This window comes from Phycodurus eques, chromosome 5 (genome assembly GCF_024500275.1).
Source record: "Phycodurus eques isolate BA_2022a chromosome 5, UOR_Pequ_1.1, whole genome shotgun sequence".
Classification (NCBI taxonomy): domain Eukaryota; kingdom Metazoa; phylum Chordata; class Actinopteri; order Syngnathiformes; family Syngnathidae; genus Phycodurus; species Phycodurus eques.
The window spans coordinates 9,377,890-9,391,384 of NC_084529.1; the positions used below are offsets into that span (position 1 = coordinate 9,377,890).

At 42.4% G+C, this 13,495-nt stretch overlaps 1 protein-coding gene across 4 annotated transcripts in view; it reads right to left on the bottom strand.

Annotated features, from left to right (window-relative positions):
- zc3h18 (zinc finger CCCH-type containing 18) overlaps positions 1-12,078 on the bottom strand; it is a 70,232-nt gene extending 58,154 nt beyond the window's left edge. For 3 of the 4 annotated variants that reach the window (XM_061677410.1, XM_061677409.1, XM_061677407.1), the window contains exons 1-4: positions 11,921-12,078; positions 10,272-11,254; positions 9,908-9,992; positions 4,319-4,467 (exon numbers count right to left, since the gene is read on the bottom strand). In XM_061677410.1, coding sequence (XP_061533394.1) covers positions 4,319-4,467; positions 9,908-9,992; positions 10,272-11,240 — 1,203 coding nt within the window. In that variant the 5' untranslated portion in view covers positions 11,241-11,254; positions 11,921-12,078. The remainder of the gene's footprint in view (positions 1-4,318; positions 4,468-9,907; positions 9,993-10,271; positions 11,255-11,920) is intronic. The other variant, XM_061677408.1, reaches the window with a different exon arrangement.
- Between the last annotated feature and the right edge of the window lie 1,417 nt (positions 12,079-13,495).

The following is a 13,495-nucleotide window of genomic DNA, read 5'->3' on the forward strand; positions in this document are numbered from 1 at the left end:
TGTATGCGGTTTAAAGTGACGAGTAGTGCGATCATCTGGGACAATGTCGGTTGTGCAAATGTTACAGATACTCCTCAATCAGTGTGCAAATGGAGCAGATGCTACTCTGGCATGAGTGGCCAGTATATGCAAATAGTGCAGCATGGCGAGACAACTACAGTGAGTGCACAAGTAAAACATAATTGGCCCCACAGAAATGTGACAACGAACTCAAGTCAAAAAATTGCCAGCTTGTTGTAATGGAATTATAGGTTAGGTGTTTAAGAAGTTGATCGCAAGAGGGAAGAAGCTGTTGGAATGTCTACTAGTTCTAGTTTGCGTTGATCGGTAGCGTCTACCTGAGGGAAGGAGCTGGAAGAGCTGGTGACCGGGGTGCAGACGGTCCGAGAGGATTTTGCACGCCCTTGTCTTAGTTCTGGCAGCGTGCAAGCATACACCATACACCTGCTTGGTGTATAGCATACACCAAGCAGCTGTTCAATGTGGACGCGACGGTAATGTCAGACGCTAGATTTTCTTTTCCAATTTACGTAACAATCAGTGTTGCGGGTGTAACGAGTCAACGTTAAGTGATACGGACGTTACGTAATATTTGGCTGCTCGGGAGATTTTAGATCGACTCCAATCCGATCCTTGTTTTTTTGCTGACATGGGACCGATTTCCGATTTCAATGATCAGATTGGGACACCCCTAGTTCATACTACATTTCTGGGGTTCACGTCAGTACGCCTGCCACGCATGCGCATTGATCCACGTGCACACATGCCCATGAAGAATCAAAATACTGACCCCACAAAAGTGAAAAGAAACAGCTCAAGTGTTTGTTGTAATCAGTGGTTATGTGCATGTGTGCTGACAGCAGAGGACGTGTCACTGCTCAGATGGGAAATTAGTTTTGCAGTGGTTGGAAAATTTCTGGTAAATTTCCAAGGGAATTTAGGAAATACAGTAGATGCCTGCATACTCATGGTTGAGCATGTCAAATCACCTATTCACAGCTTTTTTTTCTTTTAACCTATCCTCTGTAATTCACAGAAAAACTCGCCAAGTCGTGATTTTCTGTAAAATGACAAAAAGAAATTGATAATTACTTTTTTGTAGAAAAACATTGTCTACAGCAGTGGTTAATAACTGGCGGACCGCGGTCCGGACCCAGAAGCAGTCCCATGGTGCCTATGCGCAAACAACAGTCAAGACCCATCCCCCCACCCGAAGGCGGAGGGAGGGTACCCCCTCGTCCACCGGGGTGAACCCCAATGTACAGGCGCCGAGCCGGAGTGCAATAAGTATACCCACACCTGCTTGGCGCCTCTCACCATGGGCAACTCCAGAGTGGAAGAGAGTCGAACCCCACTCAAGAGGACTCGTAAACAGGTACTTACAATGAATGGTACTGTTAGCAGTAACAATGCCACCCCCCCAAAAAAAAACTAGTTGTCTGCTCGACCAAACTAACACAGCAGAAGGCTGTTGTGTCTGTAGGTGTCAGCACAAACGCTCTCATCCAATCACAAATCAAACAACAGCTGTGTTAGATTTGTGACTGGTAATCAGCAAGAAGCTAGATACTGTACTTGGCGGTTCCCGGGTCTGCTTTGGCTCATATACTGTCACCAAACTAAGACCATGGCATCAAAACCTTTAGAATCGGTCACTAAAGCTCAGTGGAACATCGGTGAACTCATCTACAACCCAGTTAGAGTTATCACAGTGAAGATCCAGCAGATCTCGTTCAGTCAACACTGAAGTGCAAGCCATTCTATGCGACCTCAGCTTATGAAAGACCAACAATTCCTACCAGCACAACTTAGCCATGGAGCGTTGGCACTGTCGATGATACTTCTGCGCTTTGCTTTGGAGTCAAATCTTGATTTATACTGACACCGCTACAATATTTTTTCATAATCATAGTTTTTGACGTGTACATACCGGTTACTGTTACAGTGTGCTTCAGCTACTGCATGATTATCTGTAAACTGTATACTGTACTGTGTTTGTAAGGGTACACTAATGTTGAAGGATATTTGCGTTCGAAATTCTAGTCAAGTGTTTTGGGATCATAGTTTGTGGTATGTTTATGGTTCTTCAAACCAGTGATTCTCAACTGGTGTGCCAGAACCAAAAGTGGGCCACGGACCCACTTTGAGTGGCTCACGGAGACCTGGTAAAAAAAGTACATGTATTCCGATTTTTTTGGTGCAACACACTGCTGTCACACAGCTGGATAGAGAACAGTCCAATAGCGCGTCTCAAACCTCTCCAAGAGGCTTTTGGAGAACATGCAACACCGTGGTTGTGAGCCTTTGAATAGGACAGGTGCTTCCACAACGATGACAGCTGAGAACACTTAGTCTACCTCAGATGAAAGTAGAGGAGCTCAGCTTGAATGGGGAGTCACATGATACAGAACGCTGGTGTATAGTCTTCAAATCTATGGAACAGCTACACACATTTCCAGCTGTGTTAACGCTAATGACCAGATAATCTTTGATTTACAACCCTGACACGATTTAGAAAAATGACAGTTGACCACACGGCTTCAATGCCTCCTCTTGAATTGCTGTATATTATGTGTCGGTACTGACATGGCTTGTAACAGTGCGTACTGCAAAGCTTTTAGCTAATAAGCTAATTAGGCACTTGGAGCTTTCGCTAGCTAATTGAATAGCAAATAGTTTTTGCCCAGTGCATCTGATCCGTGAAGTAGCTTATAACAAGATAGGGCATGTTCATACGTGGTGTTTTTTTTTTTTTTTTGTATGGGGCAGAAAATGTTGACATGCCCTGCAAGACTTAGAATCTTACCAATAATATTTTATTTCTAGTCAAAACTAATTCAAATTAATGAATCACGTAAAAACAAAAAAACAAATATATATATATATATACAAAAATAAGATACACCTCTGGTAAGTGAAAATCGAGTTTTTGCAGTCTTGGTGTTTATTTTCAGTTTAAAACAAAACCGCTGGCAGTACTTATAAGGTTGCTTTCGTTGCCATAACTATATGTGCTAAATCTAGTAAAATGCTAGTTTACGACAGGGCACCTTATGAAACACTGTTTGCAAAATGTCTGCTTTTCAACAGATGAACATATGCTATTTTTTATTTATTATTATTATTTTTCTTTTAAGAAGTCAGCCAGGTGCAGGTGAGACTAAAAAATATGATTGCATGATAATGAGTTGCATTCATAACTATGACTGCAGAGCTTCCAACCTATGGAAATTCACTTCCAGGACAATGTGTCTGAATTTCCATATTTTTAAAACTATGTCAAGAACATTACCGCAGGACAGTGATTGCATGAGTATATTCTGTAATAGGATAAATAAAAATTCACCATTCTGTTCAATTTCACAACATTATTACTATATAGTTGTTAATAAATTATGGCTTCAATGTTTGTTATTTAAAAGTAGTTATTCCTCAACATTGTAATGCCGAACGCATTTGCAGTCAAATGTCTTCTCTTGCATGCTCTTTTTGTATTTCCTGTATCCACTATTGCTTCTCAAATAATGCAAATTTACACATTGTGGGACTAATAAAGGTTATATTATAAATATGAATGATATTAATATACTTTTAAATTATAGGTTGGCGGCACAGTGGACGACTGGTCAGCACATCAGTCTCATAGTTCTGAGGACCCGGGTTCAAATCCGACCTCGCCTGTGTGGAGTTTGCATGTTCTTCCCCGTGTCTGCGTGGGTTTTCTCCGGGTACTGCAGTTACCCCCCACGTTCCAAAAAAACATGCATGGTAGGTTAATTGAAGACTCTAAATTGCCCATAGGTGTGAATGTGAGTGCAAATGGTTGGTTGTTTATGTGTGCCCTGCAATTGGCTGGCGAGCAGTTCAGAATGTACCCAGACTCTTGCCCAGAATCAGCTGGGATATGCACCAGCATGTCCGCGACCCAAGTAAGGATAAGCAGTATGGAAAATGAATGAATGAATGAATTATAGGTTCATTTTCTAAAGTGATGTAGAAGTTGTGATGTACTAATTCGTTTCCGGTCCATGTTGTGGCTGTCAAACATCATATATTACAGTATTTTCCTCTATAATTTTGGTAGTTTTACTGCAGTGAAAAAGTATTTCGGTCCAAAACCGATAATGCACTTTGGGGCTATTTTCGGCCGAACTTTTGCTGCATCACTAGTATTTATGCACTTGCTGCATCACTAGTATTTATGCACTTCACCAACAGCATGCACTTTGGATAAGTGTTACTACTGACAACTGTTGTTTTCCCTTCATAAAATTACAAATTACACAAATACCCACTTTAACAACACATAGATACTTACCCAGGAGTTGTTGGGTATAAGCGGGAGGGGTCCTCCAGGCTGTGCTCCATTAGGTGAGAAGAGGTCTGGCTTAGTGATGAGGGAATAGTTCCCTTTGTCATTGACGCCAGGGTGGATGAATCGACAATTCATACCCCAAGTACAATTTCCTGTTGAAAAAAAAAAAAGTTCTTGAAAAGTCTAGAAAATAGACCACATCACAGTTTGTTACAACAGATTCTTGTAAACAAATAGGTTAGCATCAGGACTCAGGAGTGAGTCGTCATTGGCAAAAAATCTACAAAAAAAAAAAAATAATTCTATAGCTCTTTGTATTGTAAAACATGTTAATTATCAATAAATGAGCTGCATTTATCAAGCCACGGCCTATACAACAGATTAAAAGGATTTAGTGTCTGGAAAGAAAGAATGAATAAAAAATGTTTTAACGTTACTCCAACACACACTTAGGTAACATGAGAGTATTGTTTTGTAGAGCTATAAGACTGGGCTTTACCCTAATTGCTGTTAGAGTATCAACATACAATATGATGCTATTCCCTTTGTGATACTCAGAATATTGCAGTTGGAATTTGTTTTTGTTTTGTCATCCAAACAGATTTATCATTTTGCAAGGGTACCCCCTGCTGTGTAACATTGCATGATACAGGCTGGTAAAAAACTTTTTTTTGGTCAAATGCCACCAGCTAGTGACTACGCCATCATTTCAAAAGTGGAAGTGCGCAATCGTATGTGGTCCCCTGGAAGCAATGACGAAAATTGTGGCCCCCACCATCATATAAATTGCCCATCCCTGGGCTCTATGACTTTAAGATCAAATCTCAGATTTCTTTCATGAAAATCCTATTTCAGATTCTTTTGGTCTTTGTCCCCACTTCAGAGATTTGCTTCATTTCTCCTGAACATTGAAAGTTTTTTTCACTGCTCATCAACAACACAGAAATAAAATTAATACTTTTTTCTTAAGAGATAATTTGAAAATAAGGGCTTTCTCTTGGGATTTGTTTTTCTTCAAAACATGTCGGTAAACACTAGGCGTGGAACGGTTCACAAAATCCATGGTTCGGTTCGTATCTTGGTTTTGTGGTGACGTTGACTCTTAAGACGATGTCGTGTATGTTTTTTTTTATTATTCCATCCATCCATCCATTTTCTACCGCTTATCCGGGTTGGGTCGCGGGGGCAGTAGCTTTAGCAGGGACGCCCAGACTTCCCTCTCCTCAGCCACTTCATCCAGCTCTTCCGGGGGGATCCCGAGGCGTTCCCAGGCCAGCCGAAGGACGTAGTCTCTCCAGCGTGTCCTGGGTCATCCCCGGGGTCTCCTCCCAGTGGGACGTGCCCGGAACACCTCACCAGGGAGGCGTCCGGTAGGCATCCGAATCAGATGCCCCAGCCACTTCATCTGGCTCCTCTCAATGCGGAGGAGCAGCAGCTCTACTCTGAGATCCTCCCGGATGACCGAGCTTCTCACCCTATCTCTAAGGGAGAGCCCGGACACCCTGCGGAGGAAACTCATTTCGGCCGCTTGTATCCGGGATCTTGTTCTTTCGGTCACGACCCACAGCTCATGACCATAGGTGAGGGTAGGAACGAAGATCGACCGGTAAATTGAGAGCTTCGCCTTTCGGCTTAGCTCCTTCTTTACCACAACGGACCGATACAAAGTCCGCATCACTGCACCGATCCGCCTGTCGACCTCCCGTTCCATTCTTCCCTCACTCGTGAACAAGACCCCAAGATACTTGAACTCCTCCACTTGGGGCAGGATCTCATCCCCGACTTGGAGAGGGCATGCCACCCTTTTCCGACTGAGGACCATGGTCTCAGATTTGAAGGTGCTGATTCTCATCCCAGCCGCTAGAACACTCGGCTGCGAACTGCTCCAGTGAGAGTTGGAGCTCACGGCTTGATGAAGCCAACAGAACCACATCATCAGCAAAAAGCAGAGATACAATACTGAGGCCACCAAACCGGACCCCCTCTACACCTTGGCTGCGCCTAGAAATTCTGTCCATAAAAGTTATGAACAGAATCGGCGACAAAGGGCAGCCTTGGCGGAGTCCAACCATCACCGGGAACGAGTCCGACTTACTGCTGGATATGCGGACCAAACTCTGACTCCGGTCGAACAGCCCGTATCAGGGGGTTTGGTACCCCATAATCCCGAAGCACCCTCCACACGACTCCCGAGGGACACGGTTGAACGCCTTCTCCAAGTCCACAAAACACACGTAGACTGGTTGGGCAAACTCCCACGCACCCTCGAGGACCCTGCCGAGGGTGTAGAGCTGGTCCACTGTTCCACGGCCAGGACGAAAACCACACTGCTCCTCCTGAATCTGAGATTCGACTTCCCGACGGACCCTCCTCTCCAGCACCCCTAAATAGACCTTTTTTAATTATTATTTAATAATTTTTATTTATCAGAAATATATCTTTGTTCGTCTATGACAGCGGTGTTTAGTGAATGGCAGATTAAATGCTCTTTCATTGGATTGCAAAAGGTACGATGAAGCTGTGGATGCACCTGTTGCTATTCATCCAACAGAATAAGTTGGCTTCCTGCAAATATATCAGCTTCGTGTTCAATTCATCAAGTCCAGATATCACACCAAATAAGGTACATTTGTGACTAAACTAGATAAGAATTCAGCATTTATACATTTTATATTTCTGTTTGGTATTTTACCGTGAGATTTTTCAGATGTAAAACAGGTGGTTCAACAAAGGTCTGCTGATCATATGTAAATGAGCTTGGTTTATGCATAAAGTTCACTCTATATAAACAATCTTTACTATCAGTATTGCTATATGCTTCCAGTCAGGTCCATAAATATTGTGACACACATGAACACAATTGTCATCTTTATGGCTAAAACACCACCGCAACTGATTTGAAATGAAATGAACAAGATGTGGCGGCACGGTGGTCGACTGGTTAGCACATCTGTGTGGAGTTTGCATGTTCTCCCCATGCCTGCGCGGGTTTTCTCCGGGTACTCCGGTTTCCTCCCATATTCCAAAAACATGCGTGGTAGGTCTAAATTGCCCTTAGGTCTGAATGTGAGTGTGAATAGTTGTTTGCTTCAACGTGCCCTGCGATTGGCTGGCGACCAGTTCAGGGAGTACCTCGCCTCTCGCCCAAAGATAGCTGGGATAGACTCCAGCACGCCTGCGACCCTAGTAAGAATAAGCAGTACAGAAAATGGATGGATGGAAATGGATGAACGAGATGTGCTTGCTGCAGACTTTCAGCTTTAATTTGAGGGTATTTACGATCAATTAAATGATGTAGGAGCTTCTGTATCTGTTCCCTCCAACACAAAATCTCTGGTGACGCACCCCAGGCAATATGATTGGCTGCTGCATTGCTGGAAGGCATGACGCAGATGACGTGTCCGCGCCACCATCTTGGCTAACTTGCTACTGTGTTGTGGCATGACAGTCGCCTTGTTGGTAAATGAGAAAAAAAGAGTCACGTTTGTTATGAACCGAAACAACACATGCGGACCAAACCCAAACAGTTGAACCAAACCGTTTTGACAGTTTTCAAAAAACGTTCCATCCCTAGTAATCTTTAAAAAAAAGTTACATTTCAAACAATTTAAGTTGGCCAGTCCAAATGTCTACTGTCAAATGCAGCCCCTTTAACTCTATCAATGCCTTTTTGTCTTACTTATTATTAAGCCGCTTCTTAAAAAATAGAATGCCGGACGTTTCCATGTTAGCAAGCTATAGACTCATCTCAAATCTCCCTTTCATAGTCAAGATTGTTGAGAAAGTCATTTTTAATCAACTCAGCAATTTCTTGTACTTAAATGGACTTTTTGACAAATTTCAATCAGGTTTCCGAACTCATCACAGTACAGAATCTGCTCTTATCAAAGTGCTAAATGATATAAGGTTGAATACTGACTCTGGAAAGGTGTCAATTCTGGCCTTGTTAGATCTCAGTGCCGCTTTTGATACGGTAGATCATAATATACTGCTGAACAGGTTGGAAACGTGGGTAGGACTAAATGAAACAGTCCTTGAATGGTTCAGGTCCTACCTGGAGGAAAGGAGTTATTTTGTAACCATTGGAAGTGTTCAATCTCATCAAATGGCAATGACCTATGGGGTCCCTCAAGGGCGAGTTCTTGGCCCCCTCCTGTTCAGCCTGTATATGCTACCCTTAGGTCAAATTTTTCAGAACTTTAATTTTGACTATCATAGCTATGCAGACGACACACAGTTGTATCAAGCAGTGTCTCCAGATGAATATAGTTCAATTGAGATGTTGTGTCACTGTCTAAAACATAACTGGATGTGCCAAATGTTCTTCAGTTAAACCACAACAAAACAGAATTGTTTTTGCCAACTTTGACAATGTTCAGTGTAGGAATGTCACTATGAAATATTTTTAGAATCGATTATCCTATAGATATTTCATCGAGTACTCGAGTAATCATCACCACCCCCCCCCAAAAAATATTTTCAACATTTTTATTTACTACTAACATAAATTTTATTATTATTTATGAGGCCTTGGCTTCTATCCTTAACCTGCACATATAGGTACTTAGTGTACAGTATAAACTCTGTATAGAATTGGAGACGACAAAATCAGCCTTTGCTAAATGGCTAGCACCAGCTATTAGCAATAGCACGCTAGCAATGACCATTTTAGGATAAAAAAAACTAACTGCCATTCAGCTCACTCATACATCATGTTATACATACATTACACATCTAATGGTGTCTTAAAAATAAACGCTATTCTGTCATTTTTAGCAAGCTTTTTCACTGGTCCAACAGGTGTCCGTCTGCAACAAATCCCCATGTGGCAAACATGGACAATGGCCAAATGGATCCGGCGGCACAAATATGCTTTGATTACTATTTTTTTATTTCCTCAAGACATACATTTTTGCGTCGACTAATTTTTGTCGTTGCCTTGGGCAAGTTAGCTTTTTTTTCTCCACAGCCCTCTAGTTCAGTGTGATTAACTCCGTGATTGCCTTCCACTGGGCTCCTTTTTTTGCCATACGGCAAAGGATGTAAAATGTCTGTTTATTCGCGGAAATTCACTAGTTGTTTTTTGGAAAAAGGGTCACAGGAAAGTTAGGAAAAGTCGCTAACTTGGCAATACTGACTGCTTTTTTAAACTAGCTCCTCTCTTTGTTTCGGAGCCATGTTCTTGGTGCAATGCAGTCAGCAAGGGCATGCTGAACTAGGGAAGCCATTGACCAAATCTATTTAAATACAAAACAAAAAGAAAAACATTGAATTGATCAAATTTATTAGGGTAATCAGCCCGAACTACAAGTGTGGCACTGTTTCTAGAAAGCGTGCAATTTAAACACACTGCATTACATGTCGGTCGGCTTCAAGTAAAAGCATTATGTGCCACGCACTTGACCACCCGGCTATATAATCTGATGGATACAAACTTCTCCAGTAGAATTAACAGTATATATTGGGGTGCCTAAATTGCTATTGATCTGCTATAGCCAGGGAAAATGGTTTCACAATTTAAAGTATGCAGCAATTTCACAGGGTCTCTCTGCAAAAGAAGCTGAAGAGGTCTCTAAATGTAACATTATCTACCTTTGATGAAGAACCTGCAGATAGGACGTGGTCTAATCTTTCTATCTGAGGGATCTTTTACCTCACCCTCCTCCAAATCATCATCCTGCACATGAAACAAACAAACAAAAAAATCATTATATTTGACAAAACATTCTTTGAACAGGATATGAATCCCGAAGTTTTAAATACTGAAAAGGTTTTAATCTCAAGTGTAAATTCGACCATACAACACTTCCAAGGTAAAAACTGGCCCATTCACCAAACACTACCAACTAGATCCTCCAAATAACAGCGAAACACAGATTATTTGTAGCAGATAATTTGTCTTATGCTGCCTTTACCCAAGCTCCACAAAATTATCAGACAAACCATGTATACTCACATCAATCTCTCCTTCATCAATCTCTCCATCATCATCCTCTTTCCTCCTGTCTCTGAAGGAATCTCTGCGGATTTTGGAGTCATCTGTCTTTCTGGATTCCCCATCTTTAGGAGATGGCGGTAGGATTGGCTTCTTCTCTTTCTTCTTTACAGTTGAATCTTCGCTCACCTCCTCTTCCAGTGCTTTTGCATCCTCTTCCTCCTCATCCTCAAGTGTGGGGATGTTGGGCTCCTCTGGGACCTCCTCATCATAATCCAGCTCATGTTCATCCAGCTCCCTGGAAACGGATGGCAAGTCCTCCTTAATGTCTCTCGACACAGCAGCTCTCCCCTCTCGAGTGCGCAAAACATCCTTCTCCTCCTCCTCGGCAATGCTTTTTACTCCCTCTACCTCCTCCTCCTCCTCATCATCATCATCATTGTCAGCACCAAGTTCTGCTGCATCCCTTCTATAGTCACCATAGGCTTCAGATAAATCTTTGTTTTCTTTAGTGACAAAGTACTTGTCTTGTTCTGGCTCTTCTTCAGGGGACTGTGGCGTGTCAAGTACTTGATCATCTACATCTTCTAACCCATCCTCTCCATCCAATTCACTCCCCAGTTGTCCATCACCATCTTCATCTTTATCGTCATCATCCCCTTCCATTAGCAAAATAGCCTCATTCTCTTGTCCCAGTCCACCAGTTTCTTCTTCAGGTTCCTCATCCTCTGGCTCAGAAACAAAGTCAGGTACAACCTCATCCTCTTCTCCTGCCACCGCCTGTAATGCCAGACCTCCTCCTCCGATTTCGACCCCATCCTCCTCTTCATCCTCCTCCGCCAGTTCGCCATTCTCTTCATAGAGTAGCTCACTGTCTGAGATGGCTCTATCCTCATCATCATCAGGAGAATCCAGTAGCTCACTGCCAGAAAGGTCCTTTTCCTCCACAGGAGACTGCAGTGACCGGGTAGGGCTTTCAGGTGTATCCATTTGAGAATATTCTACTGTGGGCAAAAATAAACATGTACAGGATCAGGTAATATAGCATCAAAAGGCAACAGTCTGCATTTTTAAAGTAAAAGTATCCTGCTATATTACATTTCAATAAATCGCTAAACATTTCTTAGCACACCCAAATTGCAAGCGAGACATTTAAGCGTCAATAGCTGGATATTTTTAACTGGAAATGTGCATTTGTTACTTATGGAAAGACGCATCCAATCAACCTCCTCTTATCATTAGCAAACTAGCCAATTTGCCAGGGGGTATTGCACACGGGTTTCGGGCGTCAGAAATCAAACATACAGTAAATTGTGTCATCAACTTGTGCATACAGTATTATATATCAGTCCCAAGCATGTAAACCCTACATAATTCACAGCAGGGTCATTGACTGGTAAGCATGCTAATAGCCGGGTTGTGCTAGTCGGTAACAAGGCCCGTAACGCGAGGAAACAGTTAACAGGCTAAGCATCGAACAATGACAACCAACTATCTTGGGCAAATTATCGAAAATACTGGTTGGTTTAAAGTTTTGAATTTACGTCCATAATCAATTCAGCGATTGTAAAATGACCAACATTGCCCTAACAATGAGAACCTGGCCCGAAAGTAAGCTATCAGCGTAACACCAATATGCTAACTACTGACAAACCCTCGCTGTAATTCACCTTGCAGGACGGAACTCCTTAAACGCGTCACTGTTGCGTTAAGAACTATCTTTCCGCACCGATAGTGGTCTTAGAAGTATATAATTACTCATATACGATACAATTTGACCGATAGGTTGGAGAAAATAAAACAACCCATTCGGCACAGCGAGGATGGCCGTTAGCTGACGTCATAAAGATACGACGAGGAAACGCAAAAAGGCCGCGCCAAGCCAGGGAGACCCGTGGCCAGGGTGAGGGCCAAGATGGTAGTGGCGTCGAATACCGAGTGAAAACGTTCTCCGTTAAACAACTTTAAGTTTGGTGATTAGACAACCAGAATATGTCCTAATTTTCATGTCCTGATAAGAAATGAAGTGACTTAATACTTTTGGGACCCGGAATAATATTTTGTCAATATGGAAAAAAGGATTTCGAAAAACCGAGGCGATAACCGAAAGTTTGAACAGCAACTAGCTAAGGACAGTATTGGAACGAAAAGGACACCAGTCAACGCTGACATCAAAGTGAGTGATACCAAAAAGTCAAGAGAAATGAATTCATCAGGTGTGGAACACAAACAAAATTCCTCCCAGGGTGCAATGGGTATCTCTAAACCCCAACAGATCAACACAACCCAGACGTCTGTCAACAAACAAAAGAAAAGGGACTCCAAAGACAATAGTGACAGTCCTGACGTTAGCAGCAACCTTTTGTTAATCCAAGAGGTCTCAAATCAGCATGAGATGTCCCATAAGATTTCAACTATTGAACTCATGATGGAAACAAGTTCAAAATCTCGGCGCATTGAAAGGTTAACTTCTGCAGTCGAGCAGCTTGGGGTGGATGTTGAATGCCACAAAGACATTCTGAAACAGACAAAACTTGAAATTGAACAACTGAAAAAAGAAAACCATATGCTGAAAGCAGCAGTTGCTGAAAACAAGCACTTCAATCAGGGACGTTTCTAGACCCATAGATCGTACCCACCCCCACCAAAAAGGATGATGGATATGCATAATATCTTTTATTAAATAACATACAATGAATAAAAAATAATGTAACTACCAACAACTTGCTATAGTAGGAGGCCTGACATGTTATTGCAGTTGTGTTGTTGATATTGACCAGTGTTAGCCATCTGTCTGGGCCCCCTAATAGCCAGCATCAGCGAGTAAGGAGCCCTAGTGGAGGATTCCTGACACGTTGTCATTGCAGTGTCTCAGGCAGTGCCATACTTTTGTCATTGAATTGGGCAATGTCAACTATCTCTCGGGGGCCTATGCAATTGCCGGGGTTACCTGCCCAGGCGAGGAATTGGTGGCGACAGTTCGGGATGGTCACTGAAACATGGAGTGAGAGAAGAGGTGAGCAAGAATATGAGAGAGTGGCGCTAAGCATCCTTGGGAAAGTAACACCAGGACTTGAAGAGCATCTTCAGGAGGGTGTCACCATTGCACATCGGCTGGGGCTGAAGAGAAAGGAAGGACTGATCTCATCAGGATGGAAAGAAGGTTGACCATTTGGACAATTGTAAAATTATTTTCCTCAGACAAACAATAATTATTATGTAAAATTATTTGAACATTAATATAT